The sequence below is a fragment of the Capricornis sumatraensis genome, chromosome 4, assembly GCF_032405125.1.
Source record: "Capricornis sumatraensis isolate serow.1 chromosome 4, serow.2, whole genome shotgun sequence".
Lineage (NCBI taxonomy): Eukaryota > Metazoa > Chordata > Mammalia > Artiodactyla > Bovidae > Capricornis > Capricornis sumatraensis.
This window is the reverse complement of record NC_091072.1, coordinates 103,922,521-103,949,867: the sequence shown is the minus strand read 5'-3', so window position 1 is coordinate 103,949,867 and position 27,347 is coordinate 103,922,521. Positions and strand designations below refer to the sequence as shown.

Sequence of the window (27,347 nt, the reverse complement as noted above, 5' to 3'; positions counted from 1 at the left end):
GGCTCACTGGTAAAGAACCCATCTGTAGTGCAGGAGACATGGGAAGATCCCCTGGAGAAGGAACTGGCAACCCACTCTAGTATTCTTGTTTGGAAAATCCCATGAAAAGAGGAGCCTGGAGGGCTACAGTCCATGGGGTCTCAAAGCTGGGCTTGACTTAGCGACTAAACAATTATTTATTTGCATATCTCTTTGAAGAGATAAGGAGAAAGGAATGGCACCCCACTCCAGTACTCTTGCCTGGCAAATCCCATGGATGGAGGAGCCTGGTAGGCTGCAGTCCATGGGGTCGCTGAGAGTCGGACACGACTGAACGACTTCACTTTCACTTTTCACTTTCATGTGTTGGAGAAGGAAATGGCAACCCACTCCAGTGTTCTTGCCTGGAGAATCCCAGGGACGGGGGAGCCTGGTGGGCTGCCGTCTATGGGTCGCACAGAGTCAGACACGACTGAAGCAACCTAGCAGCAGCAGCAGCTGAAGAGATATAACTCTCTATTTGTCTTTGTATCTTCATCTCCTAGCATAGTTCATGTTAACACCAAGGCTCAATAACTCTTTGGTAAAGGTTTGATGAATAAATGAATAAATGGTGGACATTTAAAGCCAGTATGTTTCATGCAGATAACAAGAACAGTGATTACCTAATCATATGGTGCCACTAAATGCCTGAAACATTGCTACATATATACATTATCTCATTTAATCCTCAAATAAACAACTCTGTAGCATAGGTATTATTACTCTTCTTTCATGAATGAGAAAATTGAGACTTGAGGGGGTTAATTTCACAGTTATATAAGAGGTAGGGGTAAGCCACATAACCAGAATTTGAACTCTTAATCTGACTATAGGTTTTTGCCCTTACCAACTCTATTAGATTGTCTTTGTATTGTAGGTAATATCTTCCTGAGACATTACAGATACTTTCCAAACAGTTGTATTTATCGTCAGCATTTGTGATTGAAACAGATATTAGTTTCAGAGCCCTATATATACACAAGGTTGTTTAAAAAGTGTTCATCTATTGTTCTATTTATGTTTACCTTTTCTAAGACAAAAACAGCCTTATTTCCTCACTCTTGTCTGTAACATGCTCTGTGGAGGGACACTACATCACAAAATAGATGTGGTGCTACTAATACGTATCTGTAAATAAGATCTGTACAACATTTAGTAATTATCTAAATTCATTATTTGAAGGAAAATTGTTGTGAAATCTTTTGTGAAGTACTCGTTTCCTCTGTCTCATCTGTTCTGGAAGTTTTGTGTTACTGTGTCATGTTTTCTTATAATAGGACATACCAGACAGAACATACTGTTTAAAATAAGTTGTTTTCATTATTAAAGAAATCTCGTGACAGTAATGAGGAATTAAAATGACATTTTTTAATAATTTTGCTATGTCAATATGGTTGTATGAGAGCAGCCTAAGGTGAATTTTCTTTTTGGAGGTAGTGGTATTAATACTTATTCCAGTAATAATTTGCTACCTAGATAGGCCACATAGCCCCTAAATATTGGGTTGGCCAAAAGGTTCATTCAGGGTTTTATAGAAGATGGTACAGAAAACCTGAACGAACTTTTTGGCCAACCCAATATATCTGGTTACTACTCAAAGCACCATTTTGGCTGTTGGGAACAATTTACCACAGCTGAATACCCCCCAAATGATAATGAAACTAATAATTAAAACTAGAATAATAGTATATGGTATTAGTTCAATCTCTACTATTGGGTTTTATATCTAACAAGGAGAAGACAAAAGTGATGTCAAGGGTTTATGTCACTCTGGGTTCTAATTTTTTGAAAAAATTTGTATATTTGGCTGCTCTAGGTCTTAGTTGTGGCCTGTGAACTCTTAGTTGCAGCATGTGGGGTCTTCCCAGACCAGTGATCAAACACATGTCTTCAGCTTTGGCAAGTGGATTCTTTACCACTGAACCACCAGGAAAGCCCCCTTGGTTTTAATTTGATATTCACCATAATGAATGCATAAAATGTAAGTGTTTGGGTTGACTTTTAGAGTCAACAATTAGTAAGTTATTGATTTACAACAATTAGTAAATTATTGATTCTAAAATTCAAGCCAAGCACTTACTGTTTATGTTGGAAGATCATAACTTGAACCAGAATCTAAGAACTGTCCCTCCTCCTCCCAAACAAGGAGAAAATATACTTCCATTTTGGAAGAAAATAAGAAATGTAGATTATGTATGTAACAGATATTGCTTGCCATAGAGACTTCAGGAGATAGGAATGCAAGGCGAGCCTCAGTGTGCAGTCTGAAAAAGTATGCCATGAAAGGTGTCAGGGGCTTTTGCCTGGAGCTAATTCTGCATAGTTTCCAAATGGTATTTTTATCTTTTAATTATGTGAAAAGTCACATTGACAGAAATCCACTAGCACGTGGAGAATCACATTCTTCTCTGGCCATTCCTGAATTGTGTGTAGGCTTTAAAATATATGGCAGTACAGAGAGGTCAAATCCTAGAAAGGACTGGATTTTTCCCTCAGAGTAAAAGATAGTGGTGGTAGTGGTGGAATACCGTATAATACAATAGGTGAGTCCTGCCTTGTCTTTCTTCTGGTTCCCTGTCTGCTGTCAAAAACTAAGTTGACTTAACTGAGTGATACAGTAGCTATTGGTTTAGTCACCTCAAAATGATGAAATGTTTCTATTGGATTTTGGGATTTAATTAAAACATCTTCACATAGCATTTTGATACATTCATGTTACATACTGTATAATCTCTCCAAATTATTTAATTAAAAACAAATGAAAAATCAAAAATACTTTTCTATCAAGAGAAAATGCCTAATGTTTTCATAACAAAATCCAACCAAAAGAAAAAATATCAGGGGATTTAATGTCAGCAATCACCATAACTGTATGAACTGAAATAAAGTTGGTCTCCTGAAAAACTCAGTGTTTTAGAGGTAGAATGTTTACTTTTCTCCTTGCATTAGATAAGTTTTTTTTTAATCTTCTAATAATTATTCTTCTAAATTCTGGATATCTTTAAGAGCCAAAAATACCAAATCGGTGCCTGGGAGTCTGTTCAGTATTTAACACACAGTAAGTGCTCATTAAATGTCTATTGAATAAATGAACAGATAAATAAATGCTGCCTTAAACAAACACACACACTGTTATCTTTTCAAGCAATGTCTATTATGGTGTTTTCCTCTGCTGCCCTTTGTAAATAGCTTTTTCATCACTGCCTTTTAATTCAAATAAACAGTCTTATGTTGAGTAGCCAGAATCTGCTATTTGCTAGCTGCCTGTTAAGTCCTAGGGACATATGCTATGACTCATTTAATTCTTAATACAACCTGGTAAAATAGAAGTGTGAGGCTCATAAAGATTAAAAAATTAGCTTGGAGTTGAGCCTAAGTCTCTCCACTGAAGACTTCAGGGGGTAGATGAGGGAAACCCATGCTCACCTTCAAGGAATTTACATACTGGTTGGTCAGAGAAAAGTAGACACCTGACTGTCTGAAATGCAAAGTAGAAGTGAGCAGAGCTATAACAATGCTATTTTTAAATGCACTAAGAGGTTTCAAATAAAGGATGAAATCATATTCAACTATGTTGAAATAGGGAATGATTTCTAAGGTAAACTTGCCCATTAGATGGATAAATGGAATGGCTGCTTTGGGCTTCATACTTGGTGGGGTGGGAGGGGGTTGCAGCAGGAAGGGTGGTACACCTTTTCTGAATATCACTGAATTTCAACCGTGAGGTTCTGTCTTTATAAGAAAGATGCAAACAGGGCTCCTACCATGAGCACTTCCACTACTCCAAATCGTTGAATCATTTTGACCATGGCCTTCCAGAGACAACCTTTAGGGTTGATACTTGAATAGATCTTAAAGGATGTGTAGAATTTTGAAAAATAGATGTAGGAGAAAAGATTTCCCTATTGGGATTCATAAAGGTACAAAAGCAGGAAAGATTGGGTTTCCACTTAATTAGAATAAAGCCTAACTCCAAGAATTCATCTCATTCAATTACAATAAGGGCTATATGCAAGAGAGTAATGAGAGGTTAAACTAGGAAAGTGGGTTAGGGCCATAGTATGAAGGACATTAAATATTTGACTAAGGGGTAGTTGTGTTTTGTAAACTACAAATACTTCATCAGTTCAGTTCAGTTCAGTTCAGTCGCTCAGTCGTGTCCGACACTTTGTGACCCCATGAATCACAGCACGCCAGGCCTCCCTGTCCATCACCATCTCCCAGAGTTCACTCAGACTCACGTCCATTGAGTTCGTGATGCCATCCAGCCATCTCATCCTCGGTCGTCCCCTTTTCCTCCTGCCCCCAATCCCTCCCAGCATCAGAGTCTTTTCCAATGAGTCAGCTCTTCTCATGAGGTGGCCAAAGTACTGGAGTTTCAGCTTTAGCATCATTCCTTCCAAAGAAATTCCAGGGTTGATCTCCTTCAGAATGGACTGGTTGGATCTCCTTGCAGTCCAAGGGACTCTCAAGAGTCTTCTCCAACACCACAGTTCAAAAGCATCAATTCTTCGGCGCTCAGCCTTCTTCACAGTCCAACTCTCATATCCATACATGACCACAGGAAAAACCATAGCCTTGCCTAGATGGACCTTAGTCGGCAAAGTAATGTCTCTGCTTTTGAATATACTATCTAGGTTGGTCATAACTTTTCTTCCAAGGAGTAAGCGTCTTTTAATTTCATGGCTGCAATCACTATCTGCAGTGATTTTGGATCCCAAAAAATAAACATTAGAATTATTAACTAACACATGTTGGTTGAGTGAGCAAATAAATAAATAGTCCCAAGAAGATAATTTAAACCTTTTGCTTTTAAAAAGGGCAATATTCCATGTTCTTATTTTAGTGGTTCTCAACCAAGGAGAGCATAAGAGAGGAAAGGAAGGGTATGTTTCACAGATACAACATATATAGAATTTTTGCAGACTTCTCACATTCCTGCTGGTTTGAAAACTACTACCCTAATGATTATAGGCTTAACAAAATGAAGGAGATCTAAACAGAATGCTGCTGCTGCTGCTAAGTTGCTTCAGTCATGTCCGACTCTGTGCGACCCCATATTCAGCAGCCCACCAGGCTCCCCCATCCCTGGGATTCTCCAGGCAAGAACACTGGAGTGAGTTGCCATTTCCTTCTCCAATGCATGAAAGTGAAAGTGAAAGTGAAGTCCCTCGGTCGTGTCTGACTCTTAGCAACCCCATGGACTGCAGCCTACCAGGCTCCTCTGCCCATGGGATTTTCCAAGCAAGAGTACTGGAGTGGGTTGCCATTGTCTTCTCTGCTGAACAGAATATTATACCATTAATACCTCCATTTCTTCAGATCCTGTTCTTCCAAGTCACCAATGCCCTCCTGTGTGACAGCATTACTGTCCTATTATATATCTTATGTGACTTACACATTCTGCTTTGTTTGACATTGTTAATCACTTGAAACTTTCTCACCCTTTGGTTTCCATAATAACACCTACTTGATTCTTCTCCCTTTCTATCTGGTCCTTATCTGCTTCACGAGTTACTGTTCCTCCACTTTCTGGACTATGTGGGTGTTCACCAGCGTTCCACTTTGGTTATCTTCTTACTCTGTATACTATCTCTGGGATATCTCATCCAGTAGTCCTAGTTGCAATTCCCATCTGCTGACAATTCTCAAAACTGTATTTGTTACTCCAACCTTCTATTACACTTCAGATTATTATTTCCAGTTGCTTGGTATAACTTATTGGGCTTCCCTGGTGGCTCAGATGGTGAAGATTCCACCTGCAATGTGGGAGACCTGGGTTCGATCACTGAGTTGGGAAGATGCCCTGAAGGAGGGCATGGCAATTCACTCCAGTATTCTTGCCTGGAGAATACCCCTGAACAGAGGAGCCTGGTGGGCTACAGTCCATGGGGTCACAAAGATGTGGACATGACTGAGCAGCTAAGCACATACATACACAGTATAACTTATTAGTGTATTCTTCAGACATCTCAATATGTCTAACCCTGAACTCATCTTTTTCTCCTTCTCTTCCTTGTCTCCGCCCCAACATGGATTCACCTACCCCAGCCTGCCCTATTCACTTTCATAAACTGGAAACCTTAAAATCGTCCTCAGTTTCTGTTGTCCCTTAACAATGCATTCTTCCTCATCATCCATCCCCTGAATCCTAGCAATTCAATATTAAAAAAGTTTTTCATATCCAACCTTTTCTCCTGTTCCTTCATCTGCTGTCTTAGTTCAGTTCCTTGTTTTCTCTCATTTGTTTGGTTTCCCTGATATCAGCCCCTTCCTACTGTAGTCTCTTTATGATGTCACCAAAGTGAAGTGGAAGTGAAGTTGCTCAGTCATGTCCGACTCTTAGCGACCCCATGGACTGCAGCCTACCAGGCTCCTCCATCCATGGGATTTTCCAGGCAAGAGTACTGGAGTGGGGTGCCATCACCTTCTTCAGAACATCTGACCTAAGCAGAGTCAATCAGAGCAAGAACAAAAGACAAGCTGAGGAAACTAGTGTGCATGATTCTTTATACCCATAAGACAAAATTCAGCTTCTTAGGTTAGGTTCTGCCACGGTCTGGCTCTAAACCTAACTCAACACTTTTTCTTCTGCCTCATCAGTTGGGAAGATCCCCTGGAGAAGGAAATGACAACCCACTCCAGTATTCTTGCCTGGAAAAATCCCATAGGCAGAGAAGCCTGGCAGGCTATAGTCCATGAAGTCACAGAGTCAGACATGACTTAGTGACTAAGCAGTAACAATGGTATCAATTCCAACTGCTTTCCCCTAAATGTACACTCTACACACACTAAACTTCTCACATTCCCCAAACAGGCCCTTTCACATATGACTCCCACAGCCTGGAATGACCTTCACGTCAATTCTATAAATTCTTTTTTTTTTTTTTTAATTTTACTTTATTTTACTTTACAATACTGTATTGTTTGGGCATCTACTGTATTCCGGACTCTGTTCTGGAGTATAGAAAGCCAAAATAAGAAGATAAAGACACTTCTGTCAATGAGTTCAGAGTCTAGTAATAAAGGAGACAGGCACATAAACAAATAATAATGATGCACTGTGATACACACAAAATAGAAATACATACAAAGAACAGAGGCAGTGTAGAAGAAAGAGTGGTTAACTATCTGGAAGGCGTGAAACAAGGAAGCTGAAACTGTCACAGCATTGTTAGTCGGCTATTGCATATGTGCTAAGTTGCGCCCACTAGGCTTCTCTGTCCATAGGGCTGAGGAGAAGGACTCTTGATTAATATAAAGACCTTGCAGAAATAGTGATAATAGATTCTAGTCTGTCTAGAGCTGTCTTAGCCTATACAGGCTGTTATAACAAAATATGATAGACTAGGTGGCTTAAGGGCTTTCCAGATGGCTCAGTGGTAAAGAATCCATCTGCCAAAGCAGGAGCCACAGGGTACACATGTTCAGTCCCTGGGTGGGGAAGATACCCTGGAGGAGGAAATGGCAAAACACTCCAGTATTCTTGCCTGGAGAATCTCAGGGAGAGAGGAATCTGGCGGGCTACAGTCTGCAGGGTTACAAAGAGTTGGATACAACTGAAGCGACTTAGCAGACAGGCAGGCAGGTGGCTTAAACATAAACATTTATTTCTCACAGTTCTGGAGGTTTAAGTCTGCAATATAATGCCAGCCATGACCCGGTTCTGGTGAGAGCTCTCTTTCAGATCGCAGACTGCCAACTTCTGTTTTTGCCTCACATCCTTCACGAGAAAGAGAGCTCTGTGCTCTTTGTCCCTTATAAGGGCACCAATCTCATCTCCCCTAAACTGTATCCCAAAGGCCTCCCACCTCTTGATACCATCACAGTGGGGATTAGGCTTCAACATGCAAATGTATTGGGAAGGACACAAACATTCAGCCAGTCAAATCAAGCTTTCTTCCTATGCCACATCTGAACTCTCCTAATTGTACAGAACTGAAGAAACAACTAATCATTTTGTCCGAAGTCACTATAAATTCATGACTACTAATCTCAAAAGGTGCCCTTTATGCTGCTGGCAATTATACTTCACTTCCAAGTCTCTCAGTCACTTTCCCACTCCCATTCTTCGTCATCTCTCTCACCTGATGACATAGCTTTCTATTTCATCCAGAAAACAAGCAGTCAGAAGAAAAGTCCCAGCTCCCACCGTGGCATTTATCCACTTTCTTGCATTTGTATCCACATGCTCTGCCTTCCATCTTATTACTATGAACTAATTATGCTTTTACCCAAGGCTAACACCTCCTCTTCTACACCAAATCCCATCCTTTTATCTTTACCCAAGTATGCCCAAATATCCCTTTAAAAATTCTCCCATCTCTCTTTTACTGATCAATTTTCCCCTTTCTACTGGATCTTTTCCACCATCAAGCCTGCTGTAATTTCCCCCATCTTAAAACGAACATAACAGACAAAAACTGAAACCTTCACTTCAGTTCCTATCTCCAATTTAAGCTACCACCACATTTCTGTGCCCTTATAGAAAAGCTCTCAACAGCCCTGTTTGTGTTCATGCTCAAATTCCTCTACTCCTATTCTCTCCTGAGTTTTCTTCAATGAGGTTCACTACTCACTATTACACTGAAACTGCTCCTGTCATGGACACCAGTGGTCTTCATGCTGTCAGGTGCAATGATCCATTCCTGCCCCTCATCTGCTTGGACTTAACAGCATTTAACACAGTTGATGTTGCCCACCTCCTTGGAGCTTCGGCTTCCAGAACACCATGTATTCATGACTTTTTTTTCTTTCTCACTAACTGCTTCTTCTTTGTCTTCTTTGCTTATTCATCCTTATCATGCCAGACAAAAAGCCATTCATGTTAATGCCTTTAATTTTATGATAAATTAGGTGGTTTAGCAGCAGATGTGCTTTTCTGATGATGTCTTCTTATCTGCAGTTTAATTAGCTTTCACTCACTGAGCATACATGAAGTGAGTAAAGGAGGAGCCTCAGAGATGCTGTGTGGTGAGAGGAAACAGTTGGGGACCAGTCTCTGCAGATAACCAGTTCACTCATTGGTGCTTCTGTGTCTTCTCTGTTATAGTGTGTTCCTGTCATCCAGTTGGATCAGCTGTCCTTCCTTTCAGCTCGGTGACCTTCTGTGACCCCAGCAATGGTGACTGCCCTTGCAAGCCTGGGGTGGCAGGGCCACATTGTGAGAGGTGTATGGTGGGGTACTGGGGCTTCGGAGACTACGGCTGCCGGCCTTGTGACTGTGCGGGGAGCTGCGACCCTCATACAGGAGACTGCCTCAGCAGGTGAACAAGCATGGCCCTTGCTCTCGTCTCTGCGTCTTTCAGATTCTTTTGAAGATCTGATGGTGATCTGGAAAATTTCATGCCACTGGAGGAGCAAAGATGTAGTTTCACATCTCTTTAAAGAATTTTTGTCAAACTGCAGAGTCAAGTAAATTGTGCTTGCAAGATTCTAGAGATGGTCTCGTTCATTTTGCAAGATGAATTATTCTTTTTAACAACAGGCCCTTTATGATACTATTTATTTCTGAAAAGTGAAAAGATAGGAAGATAGCTGACAAGGTTTGCTGCTGCTGCTGCTAAGTCACTTCAGTCGTGTCCGACTCTGTGTGACCCCATAGACGGCAGCCTACCAGGTTCCCCCATCCCTGGGATTTTTGACAAGGTTTAAATCTCTATATTCATTTCATTTAAGTTCTAAGAAATTCCTTAATACGTTCTTCCTCATTTTCTATTTTATTAGCAGCACAGACATAGACTGGTATCATGAAGTTCCTGACTTCCATTCCATGCACAATAAGAGTGAGCCAACCTGGGAGTGGAAGGATGAGCAAGGATTTTCTGCACTTCGACATTCAGGTGGGACAAGAGGTATAATTGGAGATGATATTTCTGGGTCTGGTCTTGAGTAGCAGTGATCCATGACAAATCAGAGAACAGATTTTGGATCTTATAAGGGGAATGCTTTAGTTCTGAGGTTAACCAGGTAGTGAACCCCATAAGTATAAAACTATTAAATATAAAACAAGCTTTTTAAATTTTCTTGCTGGTAGAATAATATAGTAGAAAAAACTATAATATATAGTTAGAGTAAAAAAATTGGAAAACACAAAATATCACAGTAAAAAAAAATACCCAAATCTCACTATCCCACTCTTATTACTTTGGTGTGTTTCCTTCTCTCTAAAATATACTGTTTTGATGGAAATGTACAGATCCATTTAAAGGAAAAATATTCTTATAGACCTAGTGTAACTCAGTATGTACAAAGCAAAAACTAGCTATGAATGCCTTATGTTTATAGCTTCGTTACAACTCTAAAAAAAAAGTAATTTTATAAACTAAATATAAGCCAAATAAAACTAATAAAATTCATATTAACAACATTAATTGAATATAAAAAATTATTTTTACTGAAGTCAAATGTTTATTACATAAAGATGATTCTTTGAGCTTATCAAGTCTATACTACTCTTCTGATTCAGTTTTGCTGTGATATTTATCTGCTGTGTCATTTGAGGAGCATGCTGTAATATTGGTGTGAATACATAATTTCTGGGTTCATCTTGTCTGTATTCTTTTCTCATAGAAAATCAAGTGTTTCTATTTAGCACCAACTTACTTTTATCAAAAATACAAATGTGGACAAAAAATCTTGTCAGCATTTGGCTGTAAAGTGATCACCAAATCATCCAAATAAAACTTAAGTTTTAAAATATTTTTATTATTAAACATTACAAACACCAAAACTGTGATATGAGCACCCATATGAACACCTTGTAATACTATCAAATCTTAATTTTGCAATAATTATATGCTAAGTCACTTCAGTTGTGTCCAACTTTTTGCCACCCTATAGACTTAGCCCACCAGGGATTCTCCAAGCAAGAATACTAGAGTGGGCTGCCATGTCCTCCTCTGGGGGATCTTCCTGACTTAGGGATTGAACTCACATCTCTTGTGTCTCCTGGACTGGCAGATGGGTTCTTTACCACTAGTGCCACCTGGGAAGCCATATTTTCATTTAAATTATAAGATATTACAGATACATTTGAAGCCCTAAGTGTACCAATCTACAAACTCAATTAGCCTTTCTTATGCCACAGAATAACCGCTAACCTGAATTTTGGTGTTCACCATTCACTTTCATATTTTTACTATTTTACTATATATATAGTAAATAGTGAGCTTCCCTGGTGGCTCAGATGGTAAAGCATCAGCCTGCAATGCAGGAGACCCGGGTTTGATCCCTGGTTGGGAAGATCCCATGGAGAAATGGCAACCCACTCCAGTACTCATGCCTGGAAAATTCCATGGACTGAGGAGCCTGATAGGCTACAGTCTATGGGGTCGCAAAGAGTCGGACACAACTGAGCGACTTCACTTTCACTTTCATAGTAAATAAAATTAGTATATTATGTAATTAGTATATAATTAGTATATAATTAGTATATTATGTAATATTTTAAAAATCTTATGTACATGATAACTTACCTACCTGTTAAAATTATTTTTACTTAAATGTGTTCATTTTTTTAGATTTATCCATTTTTATTCTCCCATTGTTTGCCATTTAGGTTATCACCAATTTCCAATTTTCTACTATTACATACAGTGCTACAATGAATGTTTTCCTACATATGTTATATTGTGTACTTGAGAAGGAGTTTCAGTAGATCAGGCCAACTACAGCCCTCAGGCCAAATCTATCATGGCTTATACTTTTCTGCAGGCGAAAGCTTCATCACTTCATGGGAAATAGATCGGGAAACAGTGGAAACCTCAGACTTTATTTTTTGGGGCTCCAAAATCACTGCAGATGGTGACTGCAGCCATGAAATTAAAAGACGCTTACTCCTTGGAAGGAAAGTTATGACCAACCTAGATAAAAGCAGAGACATTACTTTGCCAACAAAGGTCCATCTAGTCAAGGCTATGGTTTTTCCAGTGGTCACGTATGGATGTGAGAGTTGGGCTGTGAAGAAAGCTGAGCGCTGAAGAATTGATGCTTTTGAACTGTGGTGTTGGAGAAGACTCTTGAGAGTCCCTTGGACTGCAAGGAGATCCAACCAGTCCATTCTAAAGGAGATCAGCCCTGGGTGTTCTTTGGAAGGAATGATGCTAAAGCTGAAACTCCAGTACTTTGGCTACCTCATGAGAAGAGTTGACTCATTGGAAAAGACTCTGTTGCTGGGAGGGACTGGGGGTAGGAGGAGAAGGAGATGACAGAGGATGAGATGGCTGGATAGCATCACTGACTCGATGGACATGAGTTTGAGTGAACTCTGGGAGTTGGTGATGGACAGGGAGGCCTGGTGTGCTGCAATTCATGTGGTCGCAGAGTCGGACACGACTGAGTGACTGAACTGAACTGAAAGCTAACTGCTTTAAGGTTTGAACAGTTACCCTTTAAGTGGTTACATAAATGCCTACATAAAATCTTTAATTTTTCCCTGTGGCTCACAAAGTCTATAATGTTTATTATCTGATCCCTGTTCTAGGATAGAACCTCATTTTGTTGGGTCGCAAGTGTTCAGTTCAGTCGCTCAGTCGTGGCTGACTCTTCGCGATCCCATGGACTGCAGCTCGTCAGGCCTCCTTGTCCATCACCAATTGCCAGAGTTTACTCAGACTTATGTCCATTGAGTCGGTGATGCCATCCAATCATCTCATCCTCTGTCATCCCCTTCTCCTCCTGCCTTCAATCTTTCCCAGCATCAGGGTCTTTTCAAATGAGTCAGTTCTTTGCATCAGGTGGCCAAAGTATTGGAGCTTCAGCTTCAGCATCAGTCCTTCTAATGAATATTCAGGACTGATTTCCTTTAGGATGGACTGGTTGGATCTCCTTGAAGTCCAAGAGACTCTCAAGAGTTTTCTCCAACACTACAGTTCAAAAGCATCAATTCTTCAATGCTCAGCCTTCTTTATGGTCCAACTCTCACATCTATACATGACTAATGGAAAAACCATAGCTTTGACTAGACAGACCTTTGTTGGCAAAGTAATGTCTCTCCGTTTTAATATGCTGTCTAGGTTGGTCATAACTTTTCTTCCAAGGAGCAAGTGTCTTTTAATTTCATGGCAACACTCACCATCTGCAGTGATTTTGGAGCCCCCCAAAATAAAGTCTCTCACTGTTTCCACTGTTTCCCTATCTATTTGCCATGAAGTGATGGGATGAGATGTCATGATCTTCGTTTTCCGAATGTTGAGTTTTAAGCCAACTTTTTCACTTTCCTCTTTCACTTTCATCAAGAGGCTCTTTAGTTCTTCTTCACTTTTTGCCATAAGGGTGGTATCATCTGCATATCTGAGGTTATTGATATTTTTCCTGGCAGTCTTGATTCCAGCTTGTTCTTCATCCAGCCCAGCGTTTCTCCTGATGTACTCTGCATATAAATTAAAAAAGCAGGGTGACAATATACAGCCTTGACATCCTCCTTTCCCGATTTGGAACCAGTCTGTTGTTCCATGTCCAGTTCTAAATGTTGCTTCCTGACCTGCATACAGATTTCTCAAGAGGCAGGTCAGGTGGTCTGGTATTCCCATTTCTTTAATAATTTTCCACAGTTTGTTGTGATCCGAACAGTCAAAGGCTGTGATATAATCAATAACGCAGAAATAGATGCTTTTCTGGAACTCTCTTGGTTTTTTTGTGACCCGACAGATGTTGACAATTTGATCTCTGGTTCCTCTTGCCTTTTCTAAAACCAGCTTGAACATCTGGCAGTTCACAGTTCATGTACTGTTGAAGCCTGGCTTGGAGAATTTTGAGCATTACTTTGCTAGCGTGTGAGATGAGTGCAATTGTGCAGTAGTTTGAGCATTCTTTAACATTGCCTTTCTTTGGGATTGGAATGAAAACTGACCTTTTCCAGTCCTGTGACCACTGCTGAGTTTTCCAGATTTTCTGGCATATTGAGTGCAGGACTTTGACAGCATCATCTTCTAGGATTTGAAATAGCTCAACTGGAATTTTGTTGGGTCGCAAGAGTGCTTACTGTCAAATTTATCATTTACTGCCAAATAGCTCTCTCAAGTGGTTGTATCCATTTGCATTCCACCATCAAAATATGACATCCTGTTGTTCATCCTCACAAATACTTTGTATTTCGCAAATATCTATACAGCATATACAAAGGGCCAAGCACTATCATAACTCATTCACTCAGGCAGTTGAACTCAGTTAATATTTATTGGACTTCTAAAATTAATGTTATCAAACCTCTAAATTTTTCCCAATCTGAAGGGTGTGAAATGGGAGCTTGCCATTTTAATTTCATTTTCCTGATTAGTAATTTTTCATGACTTCTGGGACATTCAGGTTTCTTTTTCTGTGAATTTCCTATTTGTAGTTTTCTTACGAATTTGTAGGTGTTCTTTATAAACTCATTCTTTTAGCAGATACTTATTGAGTAGCCTATGCTATGTGCCAGTGCTGTAAATAGAGTAATTGAACAGACAAAAATCTCAAGCTCTAAGGAGCTTAAATTCATGCAGAGGAAGACAGCTAATAAATAAATGAAATATTTAATGATGTTTAGTATAATAGAAAAACAAAGCCGGGATGGAGGAAAAGAAGGACTTGAGAGGGACATACTTCTAAATAGGGTGAAGAAGGTAAGGGAATGAGCTATACAGATAAAAGAGGAAGGAATTTAGGCAGGAGATAAAGCAAGTGCAGCAGCCCTGAGGTGAGACTGTTGTGTGCGTGCCAGCTCAGTCGCTTCAGTGTCTGACTCTTTGCAACTCTAGGGACTGTAGCCCACCAGGCTCCTCTGTCGATGGGATTTCTCCAGGCAAGAATGCTGGAGTGCCATGCCCTCCTCCAGGGGATCTTCCCAACTCAGGGATCAAACCCAAGTTTCTTGTGTCTCCTGCATTCGCAGGCAGTTCTTTACCACTAGCGCCACCAGGGAAGCCTGCTGCTGCTGCTGCTGCGTCACTTCAGTCATGTCCCACTCTGTGCGACCCCATGGACGGCAGCCCACCAGGCTCTTTCGTCCCTGGGATTCTCCAGGCAAGAACACTGGAGTGGGTTGCCATTTCCTTCTCCAATGCATGAAACTGAAAAGTGAAAGGGAAGTCCCTCAGTTGTATCCGACTCTTAGCGACCCCATGGACTGCAGCCTACCAGGCTCCTCCGTCCATAGTATTTTCCAGGCAAGAGTACTGGAGTGGGGTGCCATTGCCTTCTCCACTGGGAAGCCTAGGCCTGGCATATTTAAGAAACAGCAAAGAGGCAAGTGTGGCTGGAGCAGAGTTAAGAAACCACAGTTTTAATGCATTCTCACAGAGAATTATGGACCTTTCAAGAATCAAGAACTCAAATATGAGAAACACTAGATATCAGCAATTTTGTATCATGATTTTTTTTCACTTAACAATCTTAAGATCATTTTCTTAATTGGTGTCACTTTAGTTTACAACCGGAAAGAAGGTATGAAAGATTAGATAATATGAAGTTGTTTTATCTATCTTTTCAGCATTTGAAAAGGAAAAATCCTTCCCATTAATTTTGTGCCTTAATGCTACTTAGTCTGAATTCTATGTTTGAACAATTGCTTTTGAAAGATTTCTTCTATTTTTCTAATGGTTTTTCAAATTCTCCAACTTTGTTTACCTATCTATTTACCTGCCATGTTTCCATAACTAGGAATATAATGCACTATATGAAGATACTCTTAATTTCTACCACGTCTTGTGAGATGGAGAACATCAGATGAAAATTTCACTTAACTGGCTTTAACTAGTACAACAGAACTATAAATAATACCTCTTTTTTGAAACATTCTAACAACCCAGTATAACTAAATAGGTTTTCCTCCTCTTCCAGATTTCTATTAAGAAAGCGCATCTGGGCTGAGGCCTAATCAAGAAAGATTTATTCAAATTTTAATGTCTGATTTCTTAGCATATGAAAAGGGAGTATTGGAAAGCAGCCAAGAAAAGGTTTTCAAATAACAGACCTATTCATGTTCTTTCAAAAAATTTTTTTCTTTTTCCCCCTGTTTTATTTTCATACAATTTTTAAAGGTTACTTTCCATTCACAATTATTACACAATATTCACTATATTCCCCATGTTGTACAATACATCCTTGAGCCTCTCTTACACTCAATAGGTTGTACCTCCCACTCCTCTGCCGCTATGTTGTCCCTCCCCACTCATGTTCTTATAGGCTGAAGGACTAAAGAGAAGAGCATTACACTGAGGAATAAGATATGCCATTGGTGGCAGGGAGGGCACTTCCCTGGTGGTCCAGTGGCTAAGGTTCTGTGCTCCCAATGCAGTGGGCCCAGGTTTGATCCCTGGTCAGGGAACTAGGTCCCACATGCCACAACTGAGTTCACATGCTGTAACTGAAAGATCCCACATGCCACAGCAAAGATCCTATGTGTTGCAACTAAACCCAGTTCAGTTTGGTTACTCAATTGTGTCTAACTTTTTGTGACCCCATGGACTGCAGCACACCAGGCCTCGCTGTCCATCACAAACTCCCAGAGTTTACTCAAACTCACGTCCATTGAGTCACTGATGTCATCCAACCATCTCATCCTCTGTCGTTCACTTCTCCTCCTGCCTTCAATCTTTCCCAGCATCAGGGTCTTTTCAAATGAGTCAGTTCTTCGCATCAGGTGGCCAAAGTATTGGAGTTTCAGCTTCAGCATCGGTCCTTCCAATGAATATTCAGGACTGATTTCCTTTAGGATGGACTGGTTGGATCTCCCTGAAGTCCAAGGGACTCTCAAGAGTCTTCTCCAACACCACAGTCCAAAAGCATCTATTCTTCGGTGCTCAGCTTTCTTTATAGTCCAACTCTCCCACACATGACTACTGGAAAAACCATAGCTTTGACTAGATGGACCTTAGTTGGCAAAGTAATGTCTCTGCTTTTTAATATGCTGTCTAGGTTGGTCATAGCTTTTCTCCCAAGGAGCAAGTGTCTTTTAATTTCATGGCTGCAATCACCATCTGCAGTGATTTTGGAGCCCCCCAGAATAGTTACTGTTTCCATTGTTTTCCCATCTATTTGCCATGAAATGATGGGACCAGATGCCATGATCTTAGTTTTCTGAATGTTGAGATTTAAGCCAACTTTGAAAAAAGACCCAGTACAGCCAAATAAATAAATAAATAAAATTTTTGGAAAGATATGCCATTTGGAGTTCAAATAGGTTTTGGAGTTCATTTAGCATTAGGAATTCAATTAGGCTTTTGTAGCTCATTTAGCATTTGGAGTTCAATTAACATGGTAGTTACCCTAGTCTCCTACTTTGGTAGAATCATCAAAGGCCATGAGGTATCCACTCAGGTTGCTGCAATTTCTGCATGAGCAATCCTCTGCTTTGTTTAGAAGATAAGCAGTATTATTGAACAAATCACAACAGCTCATTTTAAGCTCCTTTGATTTATCTTTCCCACTATTTAATCCCACTATGATTTTCAACTTGCAAATCTTGTGCTCTGATTTCTCAAGAAACTTTAGCTAGAACCAATCTGTCAATGTTTCCCACATCTCTGTACACATCTACATCAGTTACAAGCATTAAAATATATCACTGTTTCTACTTTTCTATATTTCTCTTAGGTCAATACTTTGTTGGATGATAACTAACTCAATTAAAATAGTTTTGTTTTAAGTGACTTTTCATGGTTTCTTATGGATTATATTGTACAAATCACTCAAGTCTTAGAAGGTTATGCCACTTGGATTTACTTGCTGATTTTTTTTTTTTTTTACTTTGTTTCCAAATTACTAACACCATGTTCATTTACTTTCTTCAGGTAAATGTGAATGTAAGGAACAGGTGTTAGGAAACTCCAAGGCATTCTGTGGAATGAAATACTCATATGGTGAGTCTGAAGTCCATGAGTGCTTCCAAGGATCTATTCAAACTACCTGTACAAAGAGTTTTGAAGGAAATGAGTGGCCTGGTTTATGACATTCTCAATAAATCAAAGCATTAGTCTTATGTAACAGTTGTAAATACAGTATTCTGGTCTTGACCTAGATTTTCCTAATAGAGATGGCTTTGAATGTCTTAGTGAGAGTAGGAGGCTTTCAGAGCAAAAGCAAGGTTATCCTACTATGTGGAAAAGAGGCAGACAACAACAACAAAATCTTGACATGTAATCCTTTCCTATGAATGATTCTTGTTTTATTAGTCTAAAAGGAAAGTCTCTAGCCACTTAAACAACTCCTTGGCCAGTACTACTGCTAAGCAGAAATCAGTTTAAAGCAGTGTATTCACAGTGATTAAAAGCTCAGGCTTTGGATTCAGTATGTGGGTTTTATTTCTGGTTTATTGGGTGGGTAGCTTAACATCTCCAAACTTCTTCATCTGTAAAACAGGGATGATGCCATCTTCCCCATGAAATGAGATTTTTGAAAACCACACAGCACATTTCCTTGCACATACTAGATGCTCAGTAGGTGGTAGGAGGGAAGGAGAAATATACTGGAAATATATAGCTCTCTGCCTGACTCTTTTCCCTGCCATCTCTGTCTACTCCTCTAACTTTCAAATACCCAGAAAATAAAGTGTATGGACAAAGGAAAATGTCATTGCCCTAAGTAAAGACTGTTACTATCTTTAAATTCTAAATGGTTTTATTCTTATTATTAAGTATAGGTAGCTCAGATGGTAAAGAATTGGCCCACTATGCTGGAGACCCTGGTTCAATCTCTGGGTTGGAAAGATCCCCTGGAGAAGGAAATGGCAACCTGCTCCAGTATTCTTGCCTGGAGAATTCCATGCACAAAGGAGCCTGGTGGGCTACAGTCCCTATAGTCCATGGGGTTGCAAAGAATTGGACATGACTGAGCAACTAACACTTTCACTTTCAGTATATTAAAGATGCCTTATCTTGCCGACATATCAATGACTAGTGTCTGAGTCTTTTATTATTCCATAACTTATACAGCCCAAAATATACATAATCCCTATCCACATCCATTTCATAAATGGAAGAGTATAATAGAATCATGTAACTGGAGCTCTGCCATCACACAGGACAGCTTCCTAATCCCAGTGAGCTTGAATTTTACACCAGGGAAGAAAAGTAACCAATAATATTTAATCTCTTTAGACTATGTAAAATATGTTCTTGCAATAACGTTTTGCTCCTTGTCATAACATTACACAAAGCCGGCCATAGAGTATAATATAGTCAGAATCTAAATAAAAGCCAGGATAACAATTCTACTTTCTGTGCATCTTTTTTCTTTTCAGATTTGATAGCTGAATGTGCTTAAGATTTATTTGCAGTAGACAAATGGTTGATGTTCTCTTAACATAGTGATATGGAAAGAAGTAACAGTTGAAAATGTCTAAGAAGGAAGAGGATAGTTAATATAGATACATTGGATGAAGTTAGTGTAAAATCAATGAGCCTAATGATTTTCTTTTATTGAGATATATAGTTAATATATAATATTATATGTTTCAGGAGTACAACTAGTGATTCACAATTTTTAAAGGTTATATTCCATTTGCAGTTATTATAAAATATTGGCTATATTCCCTGTATTGTATAATACATCATTGTAACTTGTTTATTTTATACATAGAAATGTATACCTCTTAATCCCTAATGAGTTTTAAAGCATATTTCCACATTATAATCACTAGTTCACATTTCCATTATACTCTGAAATGCATATCTAAGTTGTTCAAAGAGTAGTATGAAATTCTATTCATTTTTACTTTTGGAATTGTGTTCCTACAGTGCTAAAAATAAAGATCTTATCGGCTCATGATAAAGGATCTCATGCTGAGGTCAACGTGAAGATTAAAAAAGTCTTAAAATCCACCAAACTGAAAATCTTACGAGGAAAGCGAACACTGTATCCAGAATCATGGACTAACAGAGGCTGCACTTGTCCAATCCTCAATCCCGGTGAGCATTAGACGTTACTAGCTTGATCCCTACCTTGTCTCTGCTGATTTGCTGCTTGTCTTACATTCTCTGAATCACAATCTAAATAAACTCAGCAAGAGCATCTCTCCTTTTCACCATCTGAATTCTGGGGAAAGTCCAAACGCAATTCTTTGAACTGGTATCAAAAAAAATTTTTTTTCTTTCACATGCTCTATAAAAGTAAAATATTTTAAAATCCAGCAATTTAATATTTTCTGTCTTGAAGAGAAGTCTCAGATTGATTCCAGTGGCAGTAGCAAGGAAAACATTTTCATGAATTCCTCTGCCACTAATACTGTACTGGAAAGCTAGGTCCTATTACAATGCCCTGGTTAGAACTTGCTCTCAAAGGAAATTCAAAGGCAAAATTCCATCTGTGCAAATAGTATTGAATTCATTTTTACTATTGCATGGGAAGCATCTGTTTCTTCTGGATAGAAAACAACTCTCAAGTTGTCATCATCTTTTTCATTAAATGATCATTCTGGTTTCAGATCAAGAACAGTAAAAATAAACACACAGCAGCAAAACTACAGAATCTTAGAGAAACTTAGAATGGAGGGAAATTTACACCTTAAAATAATATGGCAGACACAGAGGCAGGCAAGCAAGCATGGGATTCTGATCCGTTTACCTTATAAGCACACTCTTTACATTGTGTCATAATCTGCTTATTTATCTATCTCTCTCACTAAATTTGAGGATGGGATTTAGATTTTTGACCATACTGTGTCCAGGATCTACCATTATTTCCCAGATAATAGTACTGCAGTACACAAATAATGAATTCTAGCAAAACAAATAATATATTTTTTAAATCTTCTGTACTTCCCTGTTTACAAAGTTGCCATTTGTGTCTTAATAACACTACTGAAACAGGGGCATAATTTGTGTTCTGGATCTGATTCTTTTCAAAGTTAAGTCCAGGAAAGCACAGTTACATTAAGAAATCATTTATGGTCTTTGGTTAATAAATTTGAGAGAAACATAACTGAGTGAGAGAGAAAAAAACTATCAATAAAATATCCCCCAACTTAAACAATGATATAACTGTTGAGTTTGTTGACTAACCTCTCACACCCTTTTTATAGCTCTTCATATTTTATTTAAATTAATCTAAATTTTAATAAGGAAACTTTTAAAGACATTTTAAAATATGTTTCCAAAGAACGAACTAATCAGAATCTTGGATTTTGAATACTGGAGACTGAGTCATAAGTTCTATTTCCCAGTGTTCTCTGCATAAGGGGCTCTTCCTAGAAGCACTTTTGACTAAACTGGTAAACGAAAAAAAAAAAAAAAGATATCCACTCAGTTTTTTACTAAGACATTAAAAACAAAAGCTTTGACCATCTGCGCCACCCTCCAGGAAGTAAACTATACTTCCTAATCAGGTTTCTGCCAAACAGAGTAAAAGAACCAACTGAGTTCATCACAATTGAAAACATAAGAACAATTATTCAAAGAATTCTTGAAAACATGTTTATTCACTTTGATGAAAAGACTTTGCCAAAGCAAAACCAGACACTCTTTCACTTTGTTTTTCTATTTTTACAAGTTTAATAGCTAAGGCCAAAGAAAGCTGATAAGAAAACACTGAAACCTTACACGCCAACTTGTTTCCTTTGCTACTTTTGAAAAGGAGTAATCTAGTTGGCATCCCTAAAAATTCATTCATTCTTACTTTCATGCATATATTTGCTCATTCATCTATTGAATATTTTAGAATGTCAAGACTAGCACTAAAATACTGTATTTTCTTTTTCTGTGGATACAAAGTGAGCTTTGTGCCCTCAAACTTGCAGCAAGGTAGATGTCAAAAGCAAAGAGATATCAAAATTAAATGTAAATGCTAATAAGTGATACAACAGAGAAAGTTGTTTTTCATGCTAACTTTTGGTATGATGCTGTTCCATAATTTACAGATTTATTCAGCATCATTTTCATTAGTTTAATTTATATTTATACTTTGACATAATGGTAAACCCTTATAATATTTGTTTTATTTATACTTTCAAAGTAAATTCATCAAAATACTAAACTTAACACTGGAAGTTTCCTAAAAATTATTTATTGTATTTTTAAAGAGGATATTATTATTTTAGGGATGATACAAACAATATCACAACCATTATGTTTTGACTAGTCTGTTGATAAAATACTGGGATTCTTTTTCATAGAGAAGCTAAGGTTACCCTTTAAAGAATTTAAATACCTTATAATCCACCTTAAATTTCTGCTCTCTGGTGTTTGAAACCTATGTCATTATCTTCCTTTTTTTTTTGTCTCTCTCCTTTTTTTTTTTGGAAAATATCATCATAGCTATTTTTAAGTTTAGGACTTAAAGCTTTTAAGTCCTAGACTTAATTTCTTTTAAAATCTTGATTTCTTTTAATAATTTAAATAACCTTTTTTATTATTATAGAAGCAACATGTGTACATTATAGAAATTTAGGGGAAATTTTTAAATTTTATACTTCTGTCCTCCAAAGATTGTCTCTGTTAACATCCTAATGTGAATCCTTCCAGATATTTCTCTATATATGTATACATTATATTTTTAACCAAAATGAAATCATAATATACACTTCATTCTGCAACCTACTTTAGTTAGTTAATGATCTTTACCTTAAATTTTAGGTTATTTTCATATATTCTAATACTGAGATCATATTCCAATTTCCAAACTGATCCCGAAATGCTGTTTAGGGCTTGTCCTTGCCAGTATTCAATCCAGAATCACAAATTGTATCTAGTTTTTAAGTCCCTCAAATATCTTTGATTTATGATGAGTTTCTTTTTAGTGTTTTAGAAATTATTGTTGAAAAAAAATAGGCCAAGTGTTCTGTAGATTATCCTGCCTTCTGTATTTGGTTGGTTCTTTGTAGTGTCATTTAGCGTGTCTCTCTACTTCCTATTTTTCTTATAATCTCTACAGTCTATCTTGATAGGCTCAAGATAAACATTTTGGCTAGCACTTATTATAGACATTGTTGTATTGTTTCATGTTAAATCACATCACAAAATATATAGTACCTGGATGACCCACCATCACGGGTCTAAACTTCTGGGTTGCTCTAACTGAACAGTCTGATCTCTTCATTGGGGAGTTTTGTTTTCCCTTTTAAGACTAGGAAACAATGAGTGTGAGTTATTTAGTCACTAGGCAAACATCCAGTTCCCCATCAACTATTCACTTAATGATTTTGTCACCCAATTGGCAATCCCTTCTTGGATGAATAATTTAATTAGTGTTTGAGAAATGTTTTTTCTAATTTTGTCTAATTCCCTTCATTTATTACATGAATTATTCTGTAGGAGGACTTTCTCTCCCATGGTGGGTTATTAGGTTACCATGAAATATAGTTCCTATTATAAAAGCAGGATAAAGGCTAAATTGTTTCCTTTAATCACCAATTTCCAAAGTAAGGAATGGTTTTAACAGCTGTCTCAAGATGGCAAGTTAATTTCTCTCTGAATTTCTCTTTTTTGAGTATCATTTTGGAATTATGGATTTTTGTTGATTTGGTATGTTAGCACACAATTACTATGTTCTTGGTGCTCAAATTATCATAACTTTGGCAAGTTATAACCCTCCTTTACTGATTCCTTTACTGTGCCCTTTTAAAATGATTCCCATGAGCCTTTTTAGCATAATAAGTCCCATGTGTACTTGTATATTTCAGCCTTGGAAAAAGCATTTCTTCAAGAAGCTTTGTTTTGTGTTGTTTTTGGTGATACCTGTTATTAGAGACCACATTATGTTTGTAATAGGTAATCCTTACCATTAGAATGACATTTTTAAAAACCATTTCATGCACGGGGATGATCCAGAGAGATGATATGGGGTGGGAGGTGGGAGGGGGGGTTCAGGATTGGGAACTCATGTACACCCGTGGTGGATTCATGTCAATGTATGGCAAAACCAATACAGTATTGTAAAATAAAATAAAGTAAAAAAAAAAAAAAGATTAGAAAATAAAATAAGCTACAAGTATACATAACAACAACAACAAAAAAAAAACATTTCAGAGAATGAAATGGGGCTTCCCTGGTGGCTCAGACAGTAAAGAATCTTCCTGCAATGCAGGAGACCTGAGTTTGATCCCTGGGTTGGGAATATCCCCGGGAGAAGGAAATGGCAACCCACTATAGTATTCTTGTCTGGAGAATTCTTGGACAAAGGAGCCTGGTGGGCTACAGTCCATGGGGTCGCTAACAGCCAGACAGGACTGAGAGACTAGCACTTCTACTTTCACTTCAGTGAATGAACAAGACTATATATATATAATCAAGAGTTTAAATAGATATTTTCAATTGAATTTTAATATCTCGTGTTTTCCTTTAATTTGAGTTTTAAAGTATATGTCTCTTTATCTTATATTGGACAGTTTTATTTTATAAATGTAATTACTTATTTGTTCTACCCTATAATATTACAGAAAACTGTTTCACAATACCAATATTGATATTACTAAAGACATCTACTGAGGGAGATTATCATATTTCTCTTTACTAATGTATAGATAATGAAATTATCCTTTCGGTTTCCTTTATTAGCCAAACAATTTTACTTGAAGCCTGAAAAGAATTTTGAATTATAAAATCAGCAGTAGGTCTTGTCAAGTCTCATCATTTTTTAAAAGTATGACAAAGAAACATTCTATATTCCAAAAATACTTTATCTAAGAGATATGTGCTGTTTTGTATAGTCCATACTTCTCTTCCAATGTTGTTGTTGTTCAGTTGCTCAGTCATGTCTGACTCTATGATCCCATGGACTGTACCCCACCAGGCTCCTCTCTGCCCATGAGATTTTCCAGGCAAGAATAGTGGAATGGGTTGCCATTTCCTTCTCCAGGGAATCTTCCCAACTGAGGGATCGAACCCACATCTGCACGCATCTCTTGCATTGCAGGTGGATTCTTTACTGCTGAGCCACCAGGGCTTCTCTTTCTTTCAATATGTTTTCCCAAATTGTTGTTTCACTTTTATAAAATCCTCCTTAATGTACATTACCATATATAGTGAGTCCTCAAGAACTATTGATTTATAGCATGGAGAGTGGTATATAGCAAAGAGTAAAACTTCTACCATCAGACAGGGCTGAGCTTGAGTCAAAGCGCTGCTACTTACTGGCAAACACTGTTTCTTAATCTTGCCAAGCCTCAGTGTCCTCATTTGTAAAATGAGGAAAGAAGAAAAGCGATACTTACTTCAAAGGGTTATTTTTAAGGTTAAATAAGATAATACATTTAAAGCATTTGGCACTTAACAAATATTTACCAAATTATTTCTTGTGACCCCCTGTTTCAACTGTGAATTGATAAAACCTTGAACCATGTATATATAAAACTGCTAAAATCATATCTCTCCCTTCCATAAATTTGATACTGCATAGCCCCTAACATTGTTCTCTTTTAGGTTTGGAGTACCTTGTAGCAGGACACGAGGATGTAAGAACAGGCAAACTAGTCGTGAATATGAAAAGTTTTGTCCAGCACTGGAAACCATCTCTTGGAAGAAAAGTCATGGATATTTTGAAAAGAGAGTGCAAGTAACAGTAAGGGTTTATAGCACTTAATGGCACGTCTCTATGTACAAAAGACAGACTTAATGGAAAGGAGACCTCAAAAATGAAACTGGAAAATTTTTTAAGTGCCAAAATATATAGAAATGTTCCAATGCATGGACCTTATCTAATGTATCTCTTTTGGGCCCATGTTTAAATACAGTTTGTTTCATAAAGAAGAATGAAAAATCCTAACACTGATACCTATTTTCTATGAGACTGATTCTGAAATTCATAACTATTAAGGATATTTTAATAGCAATATGATATTAAGCAGTAATCTATTAAGGCCAATGCACCTAACAAGGACTCTTCCCATCTTCAGATATGTTACTTACATTTGTGCTACTTGAAGTAATTAATGAGATTTTAAGGAATATCCAATCCTACTATCAGAAAAGGTGTTTCTTAAAAAGAGCCTTCTCTTGTGTGATGTGTGTGAACTTTGGTCTGTGGGATGTTAAATGGATCCTCTCCACATGTATATAGTATTTCATTGTATAAAGCACTTTACTACCTACCACTTGTGTTGTGAAAGTTTGGAGACTGCTGTTGACAGGAAAAAAAGAGAAAAAGGCGTGTATGAAAACCTGCTGAAACAGAAGCACTGTCACTACGTGTGGAAAAAAGTGACCACATTCAGAAAGTTGTACTCTTTAACCTTGAACACTTAGAGAAACTATGTGAAGATGCAACCTGAAAGGAGAATATGTTTGCATGAAGTCTCAGCTTTGGGCTAGAGGTTAGATTCCACAGATACCAGCAATGATGAAACCTTGAAAAATAAAAAAACTAAACAAGAAGAGATTCTAAAATAAGAGAAAGGAGCCCTAAGTATAGAAAATGCTTGGATAAAGAGGAAATGGACTTTAAATTGTAAAAAGCCCATTTATTTGCAATGCACTTGTATACACTTCAAAGATTATTGTAGACACAGAGTTTGTTTTTTGTGTTTAGTATTTAAACCTGAATATTGAGACAGTTTCCTCCTTGTCTTTATTAACAGTATTTGATCATTCTGTTCACTCATTTTTGGACGCAATGTATGTGATAGTTCACCAAATTATAGTTTTTCATTATTATTCATCTTCTGTATCCATCATAACCACTATATATACCATTTCTTCTGTACTTGAATATATAAAACGTGAACCACAGTGCCATAAGATTAACTTCACATTCAGAACATATTTTTTTTCCTGAGGTCCTGTGGACTAGCACAAAATTTATATATATTGCTCTGTTAAGTTTTTTATACTTCATATATGTAATAAAGAAATATGATCTCCTTATTTTTTGCCTCATTTTCTGATCAGCTCTTTCACTGATATTAAAGATTGCTTTCTCTCAATGGAGGAGCTCAACTCTAATCCCTTAAATTAAGAAAATAAAATATCATGGGGTTTGGGAATGGAGTGGAAGCTAATTCAGAAGGGTTTACTTTCTGTAGCTGTTGGATGTGAACTTTTTTTTAATCAGATGCATTGCATTTTTATATTACATTTACTTTTTAACTAATTTTAAAAGCAACAAAATTTTATTGAAAATACAGAAAACCATAATGAGAGAAAAATATGGCTATACTCCAACAATCCTGTGATAATAACTATTAGCATTTCAGTATAGATGTTGCTTGACTGCTTTCTATGCATATATATACCTTTTATAGAACTGGAATTATACTATACATACTATTAGGAAATCTGCTTTTATAACCTGTAGCATAGGTCTCAGTTTCTTCCCTATTCCTGTCTTATCCTGGTAGATAGAATGCTAGCTAGTAGGCATAATTTACAAGCAACTTATAAAACATAGTGGTAAGTTCATCATATCAAGAAAAATAAAAA

General features: G+C 37.6%; 1 protein-coding gene and 1 non-coding gene across 3 annotated transcripts in view; both read left to right on the top strand.

The window, feature by feature from the left end:
* NTN4 (netrin 4) overlaps positions 1-25,489 on the top strand; it is a 126,545-nt gene extending 101,056 nt beyond the window's left edge. The window contains exons 6-10 of one of the 2 annotated variants that reach the window (XM_068971194.1): positions 9,074-9,287; positions 9,748-9,863; positions 17,793-17,861; positions 19,737-19,907; positions 25,353-25,489. In XM_068971194.1, the coding sequence (XP_068827295.1) occupies positions 9,074-9,287; positions 9,748-9,863; positions 17,793-17,861; positions 19,737-19,907; positions 25,353-25,489 (707 nt within the window). The remainder of the gene's footprint in view (positions 1-9,073; positions 9,288-9,747; positions 9,864-17,792; positions 17,862-19,736; positions 19,908-25,352) is intronic. The other variant, XM_068971195.1, reaches the window with a different exon arrangement.
* Positions 16,255-16,327, top strand: TRNAG-CCC (transfer RNA glycine (anticodon CCC)). Its single transcript has one exon. It is a non-coding gene; the product is annotated as a tRNA-Gly (tRNA).
* Positions 25,490-27,347: the final 1,858 nt, after the last annotated feature.